Below are 19845 nucleotides of genomic sequence, written 5' to 3' on the forward strand. Positions count from 1 at the left end.
TTCTTCTTCTTCTTCTTCTTCTTCTTCTTCTTCTTCTTCTTCTTCTTCTTCTTCTTCTTCTTCTTCTTCTTCTTCTTCTTCTTCTTCTTCTTCTTTCTATTTCTTTTCTTTACTTATACATATTCTCGTGGCTTTTTCTTTTTGGGTTTCGTTTCGTTTACTGTTCCCTTTTAGCATCATATCCATCTCATCATTACGAAGCACCATTCAGCGCGCATAATGGCTACGTTCATGATCAAGGCTATCACTTGGTAGAAGAACGAAGATAAAGGGGGGATTCCAGACCCCCGTGCCTATAGGATGCATCTTTCTCCCAGGCAGTACCTTCTTCTCCACTCGTCATGTTGTTTTTTTGTCCTTTTTTTGTTTTTGTTTTTACATCTTCATCGTGCGTTGTTTAAAGATGCGAGTATCATACCAGACTTCGGAAAAGAAGAAATACCCATAATTGCTATGACTCATGTGACGGCTGGTAGCGAGAAAAAGGGCATGAAAGAAAAGGAAGAATGGAGGAAATTGGATATCTGCACTGGAGTCTTGACAATGCATACGAGAGGAAGTGGAGGAGATACCTATAAAGGAGACTGAGAGGAGTTGTGGTTTATGGAAAGCATGGCATTTTTGTCTTCTCCTTTTCATTTCTTTATTTTCTTTTGTATTCCTTTTCCTCTTTTTGTCTTTTGCTATTTCCCTATTTTTGTACTTTGTCTTTATCATGCTAGTTAGAGAGGGCTTTCCCGATACCTTTTTCTTTCCTGTCCTCGGTTGGAGAAACCAGAAAAAACAGGACTTCATCATATAAAAGAGGGACAGACAAAAGAGGTTATGGTTAATGGGAGGCTTTTCAAGATTGATGTAGAGGAGGCGTATTGCAAATCATACAAGTTTTTCCACCCATTTGATTGTTTTCTTTTTTCCTGGGGTTGGAGTTTTCTATTCATGCATGGCATGGGGTATGGGGAGAGGGTTTTCGAAGCGGCTTTGCTTACTCTTTTTTCGTCGTTTTTTTCTTTTTCATCTCTGGGTACATTTTTTTTTTGCTTGTTTGTAGGATACCTTTACTCAATTGAATGACTTTTTAACTTATATTCTTATACTATTACTTTACCTCCGTGCAAAATACAGAGTACGTGTGTCGTTGACTGATATCAAAGCCCTAAAGAATGAAACGACGCAGGCAAGAAAGGGACAGAATAGACAACATTACATTCTATTAGATTTGACTTGAATGTAGTAAATTGACGTATGTCTGTGATGAGACAGAAAGACGATAAAGATAATGAAATAAGCAAATAAATAGAAAGCGCCATGCAAAAGAGATGAATAGAAGACTAGTATGGAGACACGAAGGGAGGGACATATTGGACAGAGAAATAACGACATTTTTAGATATCAGCACATGGGCTGTTACCAAAAGGGGAAAAAGGGAGAGAAGAAAAAGAGCTAAATAATCAATCAATCTTCATCGAAGATCTGGTATGTGTTTACCAAGATTGTGTCAATGACCTTGATCTGCCAGCCGGCATCTGTAATGGCGGTGCTGGGATCGGTACCCATGAGGGTGGGGCCGAGGATGACGGCCAGGTTGTGAGAGTTCATGCGGTTGATGTGAGAGTTGTCGATGACGCGGTGCAGGTGGAGCATGAGGGCGCGGAGGGTGGCGTAGTTGGGGTCGGGCAGGCTGTTGATGATGGCGTGGAGGTTGTCTCGGCGGACGATTTCATCTTCGTGTTCTAGAAAAGGGGTCAGTATTGAAGAAAAAGGGACCAAGAGAAAGGTAGGTAGCTGAGGGGTCAACGTACTCGCTGCGTTGATGAAGCTGCCGTGGTGCTCTGTAGTAAACAGCGGATCAGGCAGATCCCGGAAGAACTGCTTCAACAGGCCCGTAACACTGTTGACATCGTGGAAGAAGTTCTCCGGGTTTCTGAAATCGAGTGCTTGTGCTTGAGATTCTGTATAAGAAAGAGCATTTAGTTAGATGAAACTGCCATGATGGAGGAAATACTCAGAAAAGCAGATATGGACATACCTGAATCAAACATGGATTTAAGTCGGTTAATGTGGTTCATGGAACCAGACTGGCGGTAGATTCCTTCTACGCCCAGTCCAAACAAGTCGACAGCTTGGATGCACTGGTACACAACCATGGGCACGGCAAGGCCGTCTCGCTCATACAAGCGGCCCAGATGAACGCCAAACACAGGCTTTGAGCCGCCCGTAGAGGTGTTGAGAGCAGGCGGGCCGCTGTATGCCGGTGGAGCGCTTGGCCCAGGAGGCTGGTATGGAAGTCCCAGCTGAGGAGGTGAAGAAGTTTTCTCGGATGGGCCTTCGCTCTCTTGGAAGGAAAGCGCTCCCAGCTGCGGCGGACCGGTGAGCGCAGGGCCACCGTTGGGGAAGCGAGGGCCTCCTGATGCTGGGCCTGTTGAACCATACTGAGGCTGCGGGCTGACAGGGGAATTCAGCATGTTGCCTTGGCTAAAGGTACGGCTGTGGTTCGATTGATGGAATGATTTCAGAGGCTCTGGGCTGATGGGAGTAGAAGTAGCTGCCGGCCCCTGAGAGCCTGGAGCGCCTGGAGCGCCTGGAGCGCCTGGTGGAGGATCGTTGAAGATGCCAGGGCCATTCCTTGAGGCCATTGAGAAAGACTGCGGGCTTTGGTATCCACTCGCGGGAGGAGCTTGGCTAACAGAAGGCTTCGAAGCATGAGATGCAGGTGGTAGGGATGAGTGGCCCATGGAGCCGGGTAGAGGACCAAGAACCTAAAATTGCAAAAGAAGCAAATGAGAACGAATGTCAGTTTGAGAGATCCAGACAAGGAGTTGGGAGCAATCAGGTGAGTCTGGGGAGGTGAAAACGCACCGGATTGCGCTCGTATTTGATCTCGCCGGTATTTGGTTGAACCTTGGAGTGGAATCCAGACACGAACTCATCCAGGTCCTTGTTGATGTTGATGGACGCGACGGCGAATCTCATGCTTCGGGGCTGGTTGGGGCCAATGGAAGTGCTGTTTCTAAACGGACTGATGACGAGACCATTGCCAAGTAGTAGATTCTCATTATTCAAAGCTGTCGAGTGTTCAGCAGTCAGTAATTAGCTAACAAACCCGATTTGCACTTATCGATCCTGGCTTTACCACTTACCAAATTTTTGCATCTGCATCCCAACAGCAGAGTCAATCTCTCGGACAGCCTCCTGCAGCGACTTGACAAGCTCAGGTCGAATTGTATTCTGCAGCTGAGCCTTCTCATGCTGTAGACTTTTGACAGCGCTGTGATACATCTGATCTGCGGCCTGGACCTTCTTCAGAAGCTCTTCTTCTTGCTGGGCCGCTGACTTGTGCGCCTTGAATGCGCCTAGGACTTTGCCGCCACCGGGTCTGCTCTCGCCTGTCTTGGCGCGATCATATTCTTCGGCCAGAGAGTCGTATTTCGTCTTGCACTTGCGCATTGTGACCTCGAGATCGACAACCTTTTGCTCAGCAGCCAGACCAGTGGCTTTCCAAGATTTGCGGTTACGTTCAGCACTACCAGCTGCGTCAAGGAGCTCCTCGTTCATCTGTAGAAGCGTGGCAGCAAAGTGAATGCCATTATCAGCCATGCGCTCGTGGATATGGACCATCTCCTCGTATACTTGGGCAAATGAGCCTCCGCGGTGTTCGGGTCGTCGGATGTTATCTTGGGTGGCGCGCGCCAGCTTCTTCAGGGTCTGAGCATTGTCTTCTTCAAGGCCGGCTCGTTTTTTGAGAAAAGTACCAAACTCCTAAGCAATCATCATCAGCATCTTATCCGGCACTCTTGTCTCAGCCACATGGTGTCAGAGCTGCAGCCAACAGCATGGAGTGCCGCTGGCCGCCATGTGAAAGGACCACATTTATATGTATGTAGGACAAATTGGCTCACCTTTGCAGAGGCTATACTCTGTTTCAAGCGCTGTAATAGTGAAGGAATACCTTGCTATCGATGGAAATTAGCATAAACATTAACAACAATAGCGGCGCCAGCATCGGCATTACGCGCGCGCATTTTTGCTTGGAGCATGAGAATCTCATACCTCGGACGCCAAAACCTCGTCGACCAACTTTAGCACGGATGGATCAGTTGCAGGCAAAGCGGGAGCATCGTCTGGCGCAGCCATACCATCGCCGGGTCTCGCATCAGTTGAAGGGCCTTCATGCGCGACCACATCGCCAGAACCTCGCCGAAGCTGCGTAGGGTCGTCCAGTGTAATTGATCCTGAAAAGTCTCGGCGATGCTGCAGCGGCGATGACTGTGGCATCTGGAGCGCCAGTGACGGCACTGGAGAATCAATGGGCGAGCGGAAGTCGGCCATTATGATGTATGGTTTCGCCTCTCGAGAGGCTTGAGCTGTGGTCTATTATCGACAGGGGAGAGAGCTCGAGTGGTAGCAGTCGATGACGAAACTCTGCTAGTTCGTATCGTCCACTATTAATTCGCGGGAGAAAAAAAAAGTTGCGCCGCAGCGGTTTGGAGTGACCTGTCCACAAGTCGATTAAGAGTAAGTCAGATGCAGGAACAAGGTGGAATCGAGCGATCTATGACAAACTAGAAGCCGCGAATAAGGAAGAGGCAGGGGAGGGGAAGCTCACCAAACCCTAGACGGGAGGCGCCTTTGGATGGCGAGCAATTTCTCAAGTAGCCCGAAGGATTGTTTTGCGACTGACAAGCTCCGCAATACCTCGGCTTGAGCTTTATATCTCTTGTGTTTATGACGTGTCTCGGTGGCAATCCGCGCGAAAATTGCGGGAATCGTAATCCGTCAGTTTCGCGCGAGCACTGGAGGAAATAATCCCAATGTCGTCACCAGCAAAATGAAACAAGAAAAAAAGAAAAAGCAGCAGCAGCAAGGCGAGGGGCTGGGACCACTTTGTTAGAGCGCGGCAGTTTAATGGACATGAACCAATCCGGTGGGCGAAGCGGACGGGAGGGATCGCGGGAGAAGCGACGAGATGGCAAGCTTATTGCCGGAATGCAATTGCTGCTACTGCAGGTTGAAGTGGGTGGCTGAGGCTGGCGAGAGGCGAGCATAAAATGGGGGCGCCCGTGATAATGAAGATATGGAGATGGCGATTTGGGGGGACTACGAGGTTAAAAAGATGGGGGATAGTTTTGGGGGGATTTCGGGTGGCCTGTTCTGCCCTGTCCAGCGGCTCTTCAGTGGCTCGCTCGGGGTGTTTCCCGCTAGCACTGGGCGATGCGGCCGGATCGAGTACCTACGGGGTATATCGCCCTGCAGTTCGTCATCGCGGGGGTACCTGGTGACTACCTCAGGATCTCCCAGTCTCAGCCTCGAGGCCACCTCAGCCTGTCCGTCATACAGGCAGCGTATTCGTGAATCCCGCACCGCACCTGCACGTCGCCGGACTTTGAGTCTCGTATACGAAGCCGATGGAAACGATCTCATGGTGCACACAAGTCTCCGAACATCCGCTTTAGCATCTCATTTTCCATTATTTTTTCGTCCTTCTTTTTCAAGTTGCTGACGCGTCTCTCTTGGCCATGCGGGACCAGGTTCATATACTTCGTATTTGTGCATGCCAACTATACCACCTACCTATTACCATCACTAGCACCTATTCAACTGACACTCGGTGAAGAAATATCAACAGTATTAGAATTAAGAACCAAGCTTAAGATTGCCGAAATTTGCCCTGAAACTGCTGGCTCTTGGCGACTTTTAGCGGCTCGAGATATCCTTGATTCAGGCTGAAAGTCTGGAGAGAGAAACAAGAGAAGAACCATATCCCCAGCTTCACAAATATCCACAACTCTTTCGATTCTTCACAACCAACCCCGGTCAACGCGTATTAGTTTAGTTCTCAGTACTCCCTAGTCCCATTCAAAAAATTCAAACGTTCCCCCAACTACGCCCAGGATATCCATGGAAGCGACATGGAAGCGACACTAAAGTCTTGGTTATAAAGTGCGAGTCACAGCATACCAAGCCAACCACCAACGGATAAATGCAGTGGTTATTATAGTCTAGACTCGGCATCTTTGGCGGTTTACGCTGTAGCTGTCGCGTTATCCCAACCACTCTTCTCACTGGCATCTCTCGCCGGAGTCATCATCAGGTCACATCATCACAGTTCGATGGCATAGCATGGGCGAATATTCCAAGTGGTGGTGAATTGTCTCCTGCTTATGAGATTCAGGATGCGGGAGAAAACAGATCATGTTTATGGCGGACGCGTAGCCTGTGCAATCATGACCAGACAACAGATCTCTTAATGCTGTAGCACATCAAAATATCGTAGTCTAAACTACAATGCCAGTGAAACCCACGTATAACCTCATAACAGCTGCCCAGCTTATTGCATTGACTTCCTCATCAGTGCATTAGTCAGTCCGTCACTATCAGCCAACAAGCCGGCCATCGAGTTGAAGAGCTATTCCATGTCTGGACCAAAAAAAAAGAAGCTTTGTATCTTTTTTTTTTTATGAGAATGAGCCTAGGTATTTCCGACTAGGTAGTATAAAGCCCTGCCGGTTGTCGCTATTTGACACCATCGTTTCATGCCGTCGTCAAAAAGAGGCCGTAATGTCCAGATGGAACACACCCAAAGAAAATGACCCGTACCCGTTCACGCCAATGAGAACCACTGCCAACTTCCTTTTCTCTCCCCTTCCCTTCCAACATTCGACATTTATCGCAGACGTCTGGCCTCACGCTCGGACTCGAGGAGGCAGAGGATGTCGTCCTCACGGACTAAATAGCACAGATTCAGTTAGCCCAACATGTCGACGGTCAGCAGTTTGTTGATGTTTTGAGCTCAAACATACCGGGTCCCTTGACGTTTCGGATGATGGAACGGGTCTGGTCGTCCATGAACTCGACACGGACCTGGGTGACACCACCACGAGAGCCTGTACAGGGCTTCTTGTTAGCAATTTCCGTTGTTTTTCTGATGGTGCTCCATGAACCCCTCTCAGCCAGTTTGCGCGTCATCGCTGCGATTTCGGTAGTGTCGTCGATCCCCATGCATCCCTTCTCTTTTTTTCCTTTTTTTCCCAATTCCTTTCCCAGGTGATGACATTGAAAAGCTTTTTCCTCCTCTTGCTCACCCACCCAATCCCAACAGCAGGGGCGACGACAAATCGTAACAGCAGCGACGGCGACAGACTGGCGACAGAGAGTTCATGAGAGCGACGGGAATGAGTCTCATCATACCGGTACGACCGAGCACTCGGGTCACCTTGACGAGCTTGACGGGAGCCTTGGAGCTAGATTCCATCTTGATTGATGTGTGTCTTTGTGGTGAAGGAAAAGAACGAGAGCGATGCGAATCGTAGGAGTCCGTGTGGGTTAGCAGAAAAGGCGTATTTTTTCCTTCGGCTGTAATTTTGTGCTATTCGGCAGGGTTTTTTTCCCTCTCCAATGGCCCAGTTCGGTGCGCCGCGCATGTGGGGTTATCGCGATAAGATCACGTGTGATAACCAAAGCCCCAAACCCGTTATTTTCTTCGCAAATCGCCGCGACTTAGGTAATCAGCGGAGAAAATAGATTTGCCGCTTTCCGGATCTACAGAGCTGCATCGGCCAACCTTTTGTTAGTGCCCGAGCCAGCAATTGAGTCTGTCTGTCAAATCTGTGTGCCAAACCTTGTGAGACATCGACAGGGGTCCAAGAGATCTCCACTTCTATGTGAATCCTATACGTCTTTGATGGATAGATGTCGAGGGTTTCTCAACTGAGACGAGGTTAAGACAAAGGCTTCAAAAAAGAAAGAAAAAAAAATCATACGATAAAATCACCATCTCGAGCTATGCCGGCTGAGAGCGTTGTCTCATCGATCGCTTCGCCGATGAGACTGTGCACCGCCAACAGTGGAGATGGCCGCCTCGTGTGCGGATGAGAAGGTCCGCTCAGCCTCACAATAATGTCCAGTCTCACAGACTGACATTTTGTCTCAGATGCATTTCCGAAGGAGCACAGTAGTCAACTTGTGCCAGCTTAGATAGAATGGATGTATCACGATGTACGGTTACCCAACGGCACATTTCGGGCCTGCGTAAAATCGAGAGAAATAGGAGTTCAATCGTGAGAGGACTACCTCAGTCGACAACCGGGACGAGAGAATTCCCAAAGCGAGAATTTGGGCTGGAAAACACACGGACAAGTCTACTGGCAGCCTTTGAAGCCAGCTCAATGGAGGGGTCGAGAGCTGAACCACAGCATATACTGGTCAAGGTTTCAGCTGACAAGGTCATCGACAATGTTTGCTTTTTTTTTAATTGCTTCTTTCCTCCAAGCCAACTTTCGTCTACGCCCCCTCCATCATTATCACCGAAAATCTGAAATGCGCCAAAGCCAGATCAAGAATCTGGTGCAAGTACCAGTACATGATCCTTCACGGATGGCCATTTTCATTTCTTTTTCTCAGACTATTGATATTTGGTATGAGACAATACATGCAGTGCCTGAGCAAAAAGGAAGAGATCGTCTTGTTTCTCAATTGGCAGGGCATCCTGACTCATGAAAAGTGTATGTGTAACATGTGAACGAGGTACCTCTCGCGTCTATCAAAGTTTAGAGACGATGGAAACGAAAGTTTACGGAGTACAAGTATTCTGAGTTACATACGGAGTAGTTCCGAGACTTTTCTTTTCTTTTTCCGCTGTGGCTATTCGGAGAACATAGTAGGAAAAGAAAATAGGGCTATTACTGGCTACCGATCAGTGTGCTTGGTAACTAATTGATAGACTAGTATCTTGCACTGGATATATTGAGCACGGTATTGTTGAGACTATGATAGTAGAGATTGTTGGGTCATCATCTTCTCTTGTTGGCCATTCTCTAAGCGCCATCACATACGAATAAAGGGCCAGTCTCATCTACTACATGTTTGAAACATGATCACAATCGTGCCAAACTCGCAGCAGGACGACATGGAACAGCATAAAACAAAATGGTTCATCCTGTGCAACCACAATAAGCCAGCCAAACATGCCGTCTACTCCGACCTAGAGGCAACACAGGCATAAATACGAGTCACCAAGTGACAGCAATAGCACACTACGCTAAGGCGGCCAAGTCATTGCATCTCAGTCTCCCCTAACAGACAAATATCTATCTTGGATCTCCGTGGGTCGACATCTCTAGCGTCACACCCCCCAGAGCTCGAACGATATCGTGATACTACTTCATGCAAAGCGCAGCTTCCGAGTTGGGCCCCGTATACCTATCAGTAGGGTATCCATCACCGAAACTGAAGCAGGGGGCTTTCCGGTCGTACAAACAAGGCACGGCGCTCGGCTCTCAACCGCCACCGCATTAGGGGAGCGAATCTCGGGTGGGTGCTGACAGGTGGTGGGTGGTGGGGGAAACATCCAAGCTGAATGACATCTATAGGCCGATTGATGTCTTGCCCGCCGGGAAAGCTGAGGCAAGGGTCAACCTAGATCTGCAGCCTTGTTATCCCAAGATCCCGGAATAGGTTGACAGAGCCCACTCAGCAACTACCTACGATAGTCAATACTACGTGAGCGGTTGAAAAAGTACTGAGTGATTCATTCGCATAAAAGGCCTTTTCACGGTAGGATTGATGCCAGGGTCAAATGAGACACAACTCTCATATTACGTACATCTCTATCTATACGAATTACGAGCAGGTGTAAGTCAAGTCAAGGCAGCCAAACTGTCCGGTAAGTTGAGTTTATCGCTATGTGTCCTCTCTGCCTCTGCTCCTCTCAGTGTGTAACCATCTCTCTCAGTTCTACGAAGCCAACCCATATCAGCCGTAACTACTTTGCTTTTACCGATCAAGATATGATCATTGAGCCGTTACAATTTTTGGTATACAGTCTTTATATTAATATTAACAGTTAAACACAGCTATCTAAAACTATCTACTAAATGCAATGGTGTGTGTGACACAACAATCTTTGAATCCACCCCAGTTTCGGCCTTGGCCGTGGCCTACCCCATAATGGCCCAAATAAAAACCAACCAGAACTTTTTAATCCATACCCTTTTGCTTTCCAGGGTGCATGCGCCCTTTCGGCTGGTATCATAATCATCCGTTGAGAGTGCAGCGAAGCCCTCGAGCTCGCGTCGGTAAACACGGCATTAGAAGAGACAAGTTCAACACATAACAGTGTGAGAAGTGAAAAGTAGATGTAATGAAATGCAATCCTGACCGCTTGCTTGCTTTTTTTTTTTTTTTTTTTTTGTGCGTGTGTTTTTAGAGGAGGTTTTCTGCCAATGCTCCAACGGCCCAAAATGCCCATAGAATGCTGATAGTGCTATCATAAAAGGAGAATCGCACAGTATTAATAATTATAAAGAAGGTAAGGAATCGGGGAGTTAGGAAAAAAAGCGTTTCTCAATTTGTGATTGAGCAGCGAGTGGCATGAGGTAAAATAGGGAAGAAAGTAAACATGATTATATGTGGCTAATGTTGGCGAATAAGCGTACTCGCATAAGAAAGGGATAATAGAGATCGTGTCGGTAATCAAACCGGATAAAGGAGAAGAGGAAGAGTGGTGATTAAACGAGATGCTCAACGGGCGAGAGAAGAGAAAAATCGAAAAGGCCACAAGAGATACCAAGTCTCGGCCAGAGAAGAGAATGAACAAAGAGAATGCAGGAGGTGACAGTCGTCAAGGGTATTATGTATGTAAACATTAAGGTTGTCGTCATTTGATGAGTAAGTCTGCAGTAATTCTGCTAGTAGCTTCAAGGCTGAAAGAAGGAAGACTTCGCCATAGTAGAATTATTGCTGATTATCGCCGCAGCGGGCTCTGTAGGCCCTATCTTCGGGCCATTTTGGAATTGAGACACGGCGGTAAGCTTGCTTAGGGTTCTGCTTTTCAAGCTCTTTGCTCAGTACCTCGATAGCGAGGACCCATCGGGCCTGTACGCGTCGCTGGCGGGCTGCGAAAACGTCGTTGAAATGAGTCTCCTCCCGAAGAAACTCGGCTTCCATCTTGTCAAGTACTTCCTGTCTCTTATCCATGAAAGTCTCGAGTTCGTTTTCTTGTTGTGTTTGGCAGTCTTCCTGCAGCCTGGCCTGTCGCTCTCTCATGACATTGATCTTGCCCGAGCATATTTGATCCATGGTATCGCGTATATGGTAGTGGTGGCCGAGCTCTCGAAGGTCTTTCTCAGTAACAGTCCTGACCGGTGCCGATGAGTTCGGGTTCCTTCCAAGGCCGTTGCAGTAGCCCTCCATGTGTTTGATTCGAAAGCCGATGGTTTCCTCATAACGATTCAGTGACTCTTGCAGTTCCATCTCGGCCTTAAGGTGGCGGACTTCCATTTGAGTCAACGTCTTCTCATGTCTCTCTTGGATTGCTTCCTCTTGTAGTTCGTACTTTTCCTCCAAGGTAGCCTCTCGCATCAGGTGGCGCGTCTGTAAAGCGTCTTTGGTACGAAGCTTGTACTCCATGAATCGATGCAGCTCTTTCTGCTGCTCCTGTCCGAGCTGTTGAATAGACGGATTAGAACGTAGCTTCAGTTCATTAATAGAAGACAGAGTAGCTGAGATCCGCCGTCGTTGCATTTCATCTTCAAAGCTGCAAAGGTTGGGGCACCCGGTTATGGGATCCCAAATACCCATGCACACAGAGCAGAATTGGGCCTTGCATAGGCAAGTCATGAGTTGAGATGTCTCGCTCGCCTGAACTAGAGTTTTACACTCGTAGCATCGCCTCCAAATCTCCTTGTCATTCTGCTGGATCTGCTTTTTCTTCAGCAAAGCCAGCTCCCAGTCTAGAGGGCAATTTTCGCCGAGATTATGGGCAGTGTCTTTGCATATGACGCACATACGGCCATTGCATTTGACGCAGGTGAGATCAAGTGGATGTCTGGGGTCATACCCATCTTGAGGCGGAACAAAGTTGCCACAGGTTTCGTCTGGACAAAACATTTGCTCGTCAGCCGGAGTATTGAGCTTGACAACTGCCAGCAAAAAGGTATCTTGGTCATCTTGGTTCAGAATTGCCCTGATTAGTGAAGGCGTAAGTGGAGAGGAACAGCAGCTTGGTGGCATAAGGGATTCATCCTCGACGGCTTGCTTGATCATAGTTTTCACGCAATCAATGCAGTGGATGTGGCCACACTTGAGCTTGTGAAGGGCACTGGATTTTTCTGCAAAACTTTCACGACAAGTAGTGCATAGACTGTATGAAATTACACACGTAAGACGTCAGCTAATAGATCTACATATAGATGAGACAATGGGCATATGGGAAATGAAGGATGATGGTATGATAAACGTGGCCCAAAAATAGAAAAGGAAAAAGACCTACATCTTGACTTCAACAACAGGCGGCGGCAGTGGTGGTGGCTGCTGGATAATCTTCTTCTTCTTCTTCTTGCCAAATAAGCGTTCTTTGAAGGCTTGAAAACTGCTCTTCTTGGAACTCGCGCTGGCCATGCTCTTGGGAGAGGGTATGAATATCCTTTGGGGAGAGAAGTTATAAATTGGGAGTGGGTCTTTGGCGGGTTTATCGTCATTGATACCAGAATCGATGGTAGAGATATAGCGTTCATAGTGGGCAAAAGTTAGGCTCGATGTTGAACTTCTTCTTTCTCCACCCTCGGAATCAAATAGAGGGCTCGGGGGGCAAATGGCCGAAGATTGAGTCGATACACCGGTTCCATTTGTCTTGTTGGAAATATTAGAAAAAGACCGATCCTGTGGAGTTCCAAACGACGAGTCGGACCAGCTGCTAGTGGGGGGACATTGGCTGGCCAAAGATGGCAGAGTAGCGGTGATGCCAACGGCGTTTGCTCTAGCCAAGAGCTCTTCGTCGGCCTGAGCTTCAGATTTGCCCAAAGGCAGCTGTAATACCTCTTTGAAGTACTCTGTGTCGTTTAGTTCGATGACAGTGGTAGATTCGGTCTGTGGCTCTTCTGGAATGTCAGGAGCCGGCGCGGTGGGCGATACGGGGACAGACAACGGGTCCATAATGGCACCCGATGTTGTCTGTGGAGTGGGGACGAGGAGGTGCTATGGGATGATGAAGATCAAAAAACAGATCCAAAGCCGGGTGATGAATAACTCGAGAGGAGGATGAATGATTGTGAGGAGAAAGAGAATGAGAGGAGATCTGTTGGTGGACAAGAGAAAGGTGAAGAGAGCCAGGGTATAATAAAGAAAAAAAAAGCAGGTGCTTTTGATACAGGGGTCTTTCTTCAGGACACGGACAATGGGGCCTGGGCCCAGTTATGCATATATACATGTACATACGCTCAGAGAGTATGTGAGTACCTCCCAGCTAATGTACAATGACCTACTGCCTTGCAGGGAGTGTACCGGTACGGTCAGTAGTGGCCGTATAGTCGCTGTCCAACGAAGAACTGCATATACGTCCACTGTCAGGTAAACAGCACGTATGAGCATCATGTACTCGTACACGCCCAGCGTCTATCCTGGCAGTTCGCCGACCTACCATTGCCTTCTGTACGAGTGGTAGGCCAGCAAGGCCGTATGTATCCGTACACGCACATGCTGCCATTGCTGGTGGCTGCTGGTCCCTACCTTGTCCTCGGTAGCAGCCCAGAAGTGCCTGTACGAGGGCGAGATGGGATGGGGGGACAATCCCGGGCCGCAAGAGATTGATGGATGGGGGTGGGTATTGGAGCTGTCGAGAGACAGGCGACTTAGATGCGGTTCTGGTTCCCGATTGGGTAGTGGGGACTGGACAAATCTTGGGTGGACTCGGGAGTGAGATTGGAGAGGGCAGGGATTGAGCCCTGTGATGCAATTGCCAGCTGTCAGTGGGCACTCTTGACTCTTGATCTGGAGCCTGGTGGAGGGCTTTGGGGGATACCAGCGGGTTTCCTGGCGGTAGGACCAAGTCACATAGAGCACCGTGCTGATGTATACGACTGTTTCCGCCATCGGAAACAAAGTACATAGTGGCGAGCCTCCACTTTTAGCTAATAATTTTTGTGAAGATACTAAGCGATAGTGTGTATCCGTCGAAGATGGGGAAAGGAGCCGATCTTAGGGGTACCCTGTAGAGATGTACTTGACACAAGATCCGAATACTCTTTTCATAGAGACTTGGAGATTATAGCTGTTGGTTGGAAAAGATTGAAGAAGAAAAAGAGGCCAAGCAACGGTATTTGTGTTGTGGGAAGCAGCCCATCATGCGGAGCGGTCAGCCACAACAGCAGCACCAAAAAAATGAAGAAAATATAGTGGAATTCAAATAAATCAACGTTCAAAGGCGTTCGAAGGTGGTTAGGCGAAGTTCAAATTGCAAACTGTAAGAGAAAATCAAAACCAGAATAAGCACAGGAAGCAATGGCAGTTCAAGACGTTTGGCTCGGCTATTTTAGTGTTGTTTTCGCCGTTCAAATTTAATCCATCACTTGATCCCGGATAGCTTCAGTCCAACCAGCCTATAGCTGAACGGGCATCAAGCATACACACAGCGCTTCCGGCGTCAATAAATAAAGTATACAGTGGCCTCTATGGTTAAATTACACTGTAAAATATCTCAGCCTTGAACCATCATTACACAGCTTAATTTTAGGAGCCAATATTTCTTGTCCCAGTGCCCCTGTCAAAATCAGCACACAGGCAAAATCTAAGACAGGTCTCGGAGAGATGGCCACCCGGGCTTTCAGGAGGGTAGGATAGTAGCACAAGAGCAGAAGTAAGTTTGCAAGGGCAATGAGACGTGAATCGGTGTAAGAAGGGATGAGAAAAGAAAGGAAAGCAGAGGAGAAGAAAAGACACCCGAGGGATTCGAAAAAAAAAGGGGTGGCGAGGCGAGGCAGAATGATGGCATCGGGCAAGGGCAGAAAGTTTGAAGCGCGAAGCACATGTAATGAATAGTACATATGTGCTGGTAGGCTGAGAATGCCCCGGCCAACAATAAAATGGCAAATGTATAGTGGAGAGGAGTATTGTTACTAGTCTCGACTGATGACCTTTGTTTTATCATTTCGTTTGATTCCGCTTGATTCCTCTTCTCTTTCTTTGCTGTTGAATGGCTAGACATCAACTCACACATAATCAGCATAGAATCGAGTATGAAGCATCGTCACCATCTCCGGCCTGTTCATCCGACAGAGTTGGATCTCGTAGCTGATGCTTGTCGATGCTGATCTCCATCTCCAAATAGGCGCTACTAGCGCCTGTGATTGTTTGTGATTTCTGAGTGATTGGCCGATAAGATGGTGTTGGCGCGAGCGCCAGGCGGACCAGGGAGGGGCGTGAGCCCGGAAATCCTACAATCTAAGGGTATCGTACATACAGATACACATACATACAAGTGTGTGATACGCGATGAGGCCAAGGTAAAAATAAACTTGGAAATTAAATTCGTGCAGCCATCCGCGGCAGCCCGTGCCCTAGTCGGGCGAATGGCGACGCCACAGATGCTTGACCGGTCTGGAGATCCGTCGAATCAAGCCTAAGCCTCTTTGCTTTAGTGGTGGCGTCGTACCACTGAGATCGAGGCTCTGGCCGATAGTATCACAGTACTACTAAATACTATTATAGCAGATCCCGAGTGGTTGTTATTTGGTCTTGTGTCCACGATAGTTGACGTGTGCAAGAGTGAGTACAAAGCTGAGCACAGCTAATGCTGTAGCAGCCTATAGCATTTTGGCGCAAAGGGCGCGTTGGCAGGCTTGAATAGGTACCTAACGACGATAGTGGTGCCATGTATCTGTACAGTAGGCAGGTGTACAGTAAGGCGTGCCTGCCTCTTTCTCCTCCCAGGGGTCGCACCTACCTCTGGTGTTCACCGCACAAAATTATATAGGCAGGTGCTTATTTTTGCTTATTTTACGTTTGCTTTTCTCTTCTCCTCCAACAACACCAAGATCAGGCTCGTTGATTTGAAATCTCATCTCCACCATCGATTCTGCAGCTGCTTACTCTGCTCTGGATCAATCTGCATTCACAAATTCAGCAGCCCGACTATTCGGTTCTCCCTTCATCTCTCCCTCTCGCTCCACCACTAATGTTTGCTCCATCCATTATGGTCTCCCAACTGAACTCAAGCCTTTCAGCCAGCCACCCACTCTAGACGCCTCTTGGACCCTCCCGGTTACTCCAGGCTGCTCTCCGGCTGGCTGGATGAATTGTGTGGGTGGCTCTTCTTCCCCATCATTGATTCAATACCGTATCACAGAGTCCAGTTGTGGATGACAGGCGCAGAGTACAGTACTCGATCAAAGACTAATGTCCTCCCTGGCGTGACAAGGCATCTGTCTCGGTGGCTCCATCCCCCATGTCTAGCTGGGGTCATCACGGCAGACTCCGGCCTACCATCGGCGGCTCTTTTCTTTTCTTTAGACTTTGATTTTTCAAGGGCGTGTATAGTATGGGGTGCCTCGCGTGGATACAATACTGCTACTGCTAGTATCTGGTTGGGCTGTACAGACTTGAGACACCTTTGTCGACTCATCGTATGCACTGGCTGCTTCGCCAGCGCCAACGCCAACGCCGCCGCCGCCGCCGCCGCCATCAGCCATCAGCGATTTCGAGCCCGCACCCCCTACAGTCCAAATCTGGCACGTCCGCTAGATCGCCTATCGCCGCAGTTCGTCGCTACTCTCCATGTTTGACGACGCGGATCGTCGAACAGCCTGTATGCAAGTCAAGCGTCGTAATTGGCGTCGCTCTCTTGCCCTGCATGCCACTCGTCACATTTGCTCTCAGTCCCTCGCACCAAAGAGGCCCTTCCCCGTTGAAGTTGTTGGAGAAGCCAATGTGTGAGGAGGCCATCACCTGGGGCATTGGGGCTATACGATTCACTCAAAGCGACTACCCATGAAAACAGCCTGCTAACATGACACGACACTGCGTTGAATTCTGGGCCTCTGGATGCACAGCAGCCCAAATCTAATAATATCATCCACCACTTTGGGTGCCGTCATCTAAGCAGATGGCCGCCGCAGCCGCTAAAACGCCTACAAGGGCGAAAAGCTAGCGGCGACAGATCCATCACGCGCTCAAGCGTAACAGACGTCGAATTCAAAGCGAGCTGTTGACGCTTATGGCTTTCGGCTGGTCAAGGCCATCGATCCCGGTCTCCAAGTAGTAGTATTAGTGGCGTTACGCTGCGGAGAATCTACCGACAGACATACATATCTCTCCCCAGTCTCTGTAACACGTACGTGCTCGTACGAGCTCTGCCAATATTCCGCCCTTGCTTGCTTGTCCTACCGCCCACATGCCGCCCTCTCCGTCTTTTGTACAGCAAACTACAGGGTGCCGCCCTCGCCATGCCCCCGTATTACGGAGCTCTTGTGGAGTCGGTTGGTCTTGCTTGAAGGCCAAGCCTTATCATTCACCGCACCATAGCCGACGAAGCAGGTAGAGAAAGACCGAAAATAAATTGGCCAAAGAAGAAATTCAAACATTGCTGGACAAGAGTACAAGCCTATGCATATGCATGAAGAAATCTAATCGCCCGCATGGTGGTTTATGTGTTTGTGGTACACGGCAGCAAGATGCCCGAAAGATCAACGCAGCTTGACTTCGCTCCCACCGCCTCAACTGCAAGCTCGTCGCTACACCACAGACTAGCGTTGCGGGATCTAATTTACCATCCGCGCCAAAAGCCTTTTGAGTACCGCTACTTCCAGTAGTACTTGCGCCGGCCAAGATCGTCCGGCAGTCTGTGATCAACCGATGGCGGGAGGGTGAGGCACTCAGACCGGCCCTACGAAAGCAACCCAGCCAACAAATCAACCAGTAGCTGCATAGAGCTAGGTGTTAGTAGGGCTGCTTTTGGCCCTACTAGCTTACTTCATACCTATCGAGATAAACAGCAAAGCACGACTAATACTCTCGGGCCACCTAGCATTAGGACATCGACGCCGCTAAACAAATCTCCCTGGTGACTTGCTTGTCTTTGATTTCGCCTTATTGGAGCCTGAACTATTCTGAACTAGCAGCCACACACTTTTCTTTCAGCAGACAAAAGAGCTGAAAAGGATAGACAGGGCTAGGGCCTTTCCGGTGGGCTTCATCGACAGATCAGTGGGGGTTTGGTGTTATAGCACCCTTGCCAGCTGATTGCTTCACCCTGGACGAAGTAACCTATGTATGTACCTCGGAGAATAGAGAAAACAAGGACGAGATCAACACGGCGAAAAAGGAAAAGAGACGCGCCATCGAGTTCGATGCCAGGGGCTATCACAACCGCTGTCGCCTTGAGCGGTGAATATCGAACAGGGCTGATTTTGAGTCAGTGGCGAGTTTACTCAAGGTCACAGAGCACTCAGATTTTCATGGCGTACATGTTTGAAATCTTTTCCAGCCACAAAATCATCTGCATATGAATACCACTTTGTTTGGGTGTTACCAGGAGCCCGGGATTACTCTGACGCCTGGACGTGAACATACGAGTTGTCTCAGACTCAGCCGCAAGGAGAGGCATCTAAGCGCCAGCTCTGCTGGATGATTGCCAAACCTCCCGGACATCATACGATCCGGTCCAATGGCCTGCCAAGATGTAGAGCCCTGTCGACACTCATCGAACCAAAACGAATTTTGTGACGCCATCGCTGGTGATTTCGAGCTACGAGAAGGAAAACACGCCGAGACATCCACCTCTAGTGTCATTCGATTCCTGGTTTGCATCACCGAAAAGTGTTCAGCTGAAATCACAGTACGCCGAGGTAGGCTGGCTGAACTCAACAACCTGGTCGGACTCAGCAGACTGGTTCGGCCTGGGACTGCCCGGAGACTAGGCTCATTGCCTTGCTTGCTTGAAGCTACCCGGAAGACATGTCAACTTGTGGTAGATTCTTGGCTGAAGTATAGAAGTACACCAAGAAAATATTGAAAGCACGCTAAAAATGTGATAGTGAAACAAGATAGTTCATCTTGTTTGCAGAATATTATTCGAAATGCCATCCAACTGCGCGATAAAGCCCCAAAGGAAATATATGGATAGTGGAATGCATCTTAAAGGCAGCTACGATATCAAGAAGTGATGATGAAGAAGCTATGCTTTTTAGCAAAATATTGCATCTTGAGTCTGCTAAGACTCAAAGGTGTAAGAGGTAAGTAAATAAAGAAATGATGCCTTGCAATCTCGCCGCTGTAATTCTTGTATATTGGTTTCAACAAAATTATTGTTCTTTTCACGGTTTCATGCTTTCCCTTGGACGAGTATGCCTGACATATCAATCACAGGTATCTCAAGGAAAGAATACCAAATATGAGAACAGATATTTGAGCAACTACCTACTAACTTTTCAGTAATTTTCAGTAACAATGAGCTCTTTCGATGGATGGTATATCAACAGGTCTATCCGAATGTTTCCAAGACCCAGAACCAGCCGCAATTGATTAAGCGAAGAAAGGGCTAATGCCGGTTACTCTTTCAACTGTCCAGGGCAATCTAATGAAGACTGAACCAACCGCAATGCCTTTGCGTATACCGCTTCAATGTCGTATTGTCCAAGTGGCCGAAAAGATGAATGAAATGAGAAAAAAGTTGCTGAGTCACAGCAAAATGTGTTGTCCCAGTTGAATACGCAATAAATATGTTGATGAGATGAGCTCTGGGGAAAAATACAATATGCCCTACGGTTATTAACCTCTTAGCTTGAAACTGACGTTAGCCATTTCAGTCAAATATCTCCTTTCCCAAAGCCTCTGGAGGAAGAGATAAAGAGCCAAATATCGAAGAATGCTGTACCTCATGGGATTTTTCCCCGCCAATGCAGAGCCCTTTTGAGATCCTAGACAGCCCCTGAATGCCATCCTCCCAATGAGATACTTGGATCGTCAGGCTGCTATGTTTAAAGCTGGCTCCAAGACGCCATACAAACATTACTTTTTATGACTACGTTAATATTTGAGGTAAGATTCTCAAATATTAAAGTGCGATCGATTCGCATT

The 19845-nt window shown here is 48.2% G+C and overlaps 4 protein-coding genes across 4 annotated transcripts; all 4 read right to left on the minus strand.

The window, feature by feature from the left end:
- Positions 1-1126: 1126 nt before the first annotated feature.
- Positions 1127-4629, minus strand: GGI43DRAFT_174068 (uncharacterized protein). The gene is made up of 8 exons (XM_083199755.1): positions 4607-4629; positions 4051-4494; positions 3900-3953; positions 3141-3759; positions 2860-3065; positions 2030-2759; positions 1803-1952; positions 1127-1733 (listed from the first exon to the last, which is right to left on the minus strand). The coding sequence occupies exons 2-8, from the start codon at positions 4327-4329 to the stop codon at positions 1456-1458; spliced, it is 2316 nt and encodes a 771-aa protein (XP_083057547.1). The 5' UTR covers positions 4330-4494; positions 4607-4629; the 3' UTR covers positions 1127-1455.
- A 1596-nt stretch (positions 4630-6225) lies between these two features.
- Positions 6226-7413, minus strand: GGI43DRAFT_412509 (40S ribosomal eS28 domain-containing protein). The gene is made up of 3 exons (XM_083206851.1): positions 7189-7413; positions 6801-6884; positions 6226-6726 (listed from the first exon to the last, which is right to left on the minus strand). The coding sequence occupies exons 1-3, from the start codon at positions 7250-7252 to the stop codon at positions 6665-6667; spliced, it is 210 nt and encodes a 69-aa protein (XP_083057548.1). The 5' UTR covers positions 7253-7413; the 3' UTR covers positions 6226-6664.
- Positions 7414-10731: 3318 nt separating this feature from the next.
- GGI43DRAFT_424739 (uncharacterized protein) lies at positions 10732-12930 on the minus strand (the record flags this gene model as incomplete). The annotated part of the gene is made up of 2 exons (XM_083208418.1): positions 10732-12139; positions 12269-12930. The coding sequence occupies 2 exons, from the start codon at positions 12928-12930 to the stop codon at positions 10732-10734; spliced, it is 2070 nt and encodes a 689-aa protein (XP_083057549.1).
- Positions 12931-13092: 162 nt separating this feature from the next.
- GGI43DRAFT_174230 (uncharacterized protein) lies at positions 13093-14166 on the minus strand. Its single transcript, XM_083199756.1, has one exon. It carries the CDS (start codon positions 13880-13882, stop codon positions 13256-13258), a length of 627 nt encoding a protein of 208 aa, XP_083057550.1. The 5' UTR covers positions 13883-14166; the 3' UTR covers positions 13093-13255.
- Positions 14167-19845: the final 5679 nt, after the last annotated feature.

Source organism: Trichoderma evansii (assembly GCF_050947405.1).
Source record: "Trichoderma evansii strain SZMC 28006 chromosome Unknown GGI43scaffold_20, whole genome shotgun sequence".
NCBI classification, from domain to species: Eukaryota; Fungi; Ascomycota; class Sordariomycetes; order Hypocreales; family Hypocreaceae; genus Trichoderma; species Trichoderma evansii.

Coding starts and splice junctions, on each gene's coding strand:
- GGI43DRAFT_174230 (XM_083199756.1), bottom strand. CDS start 13,882: ATGTACTTTGTTTCCGATGGCGGAAACAGTCGTATACATCAGCACGGT.
- GGI43DRAFT_412509 (XM_083206851.1), bottom strand. CDS start 7,252: ATGGAATCTAGCTCCAAGGCTCCCGTCAAGCTCGTCAAGGTGACCCGA. Junction 6,885..7,188: donor CCGAGTGCTCGGTCGTACCG/GTATGATGAGAC, acceptor AGCCCTGTACAG/GCTCTCGTGGTGGTGTCACC. Junction 6,727..6,800: donor CCGAAACGTCAAGGGACCCG/GTATGTTTGAGC, acceptor TGTGCTATTTAG/TCCGTGAGGACGACATCCTC.
- GGI43DRAFT_174068 (XM_083199755.1), bottom strand. CDS start 4,329: ATGGCCGACTTCCGCTCGCCCATTGATTCTCCAGTGCCGTCACTGGCG. Junction 1,953..2,029: donor TAAATCCATGTTTGATTCAG/GTATGTCCATAT, acceptor TTTCTTATACAG/AATCTCAAGCACAAGCACTC. Junction 1,734..1,802: donor CAGCTTCATCAACGCAGCGA/GTACGTTGACCC, acceptor CCCCTTTTCTAG/AACACGAAGATGAAATCGTC.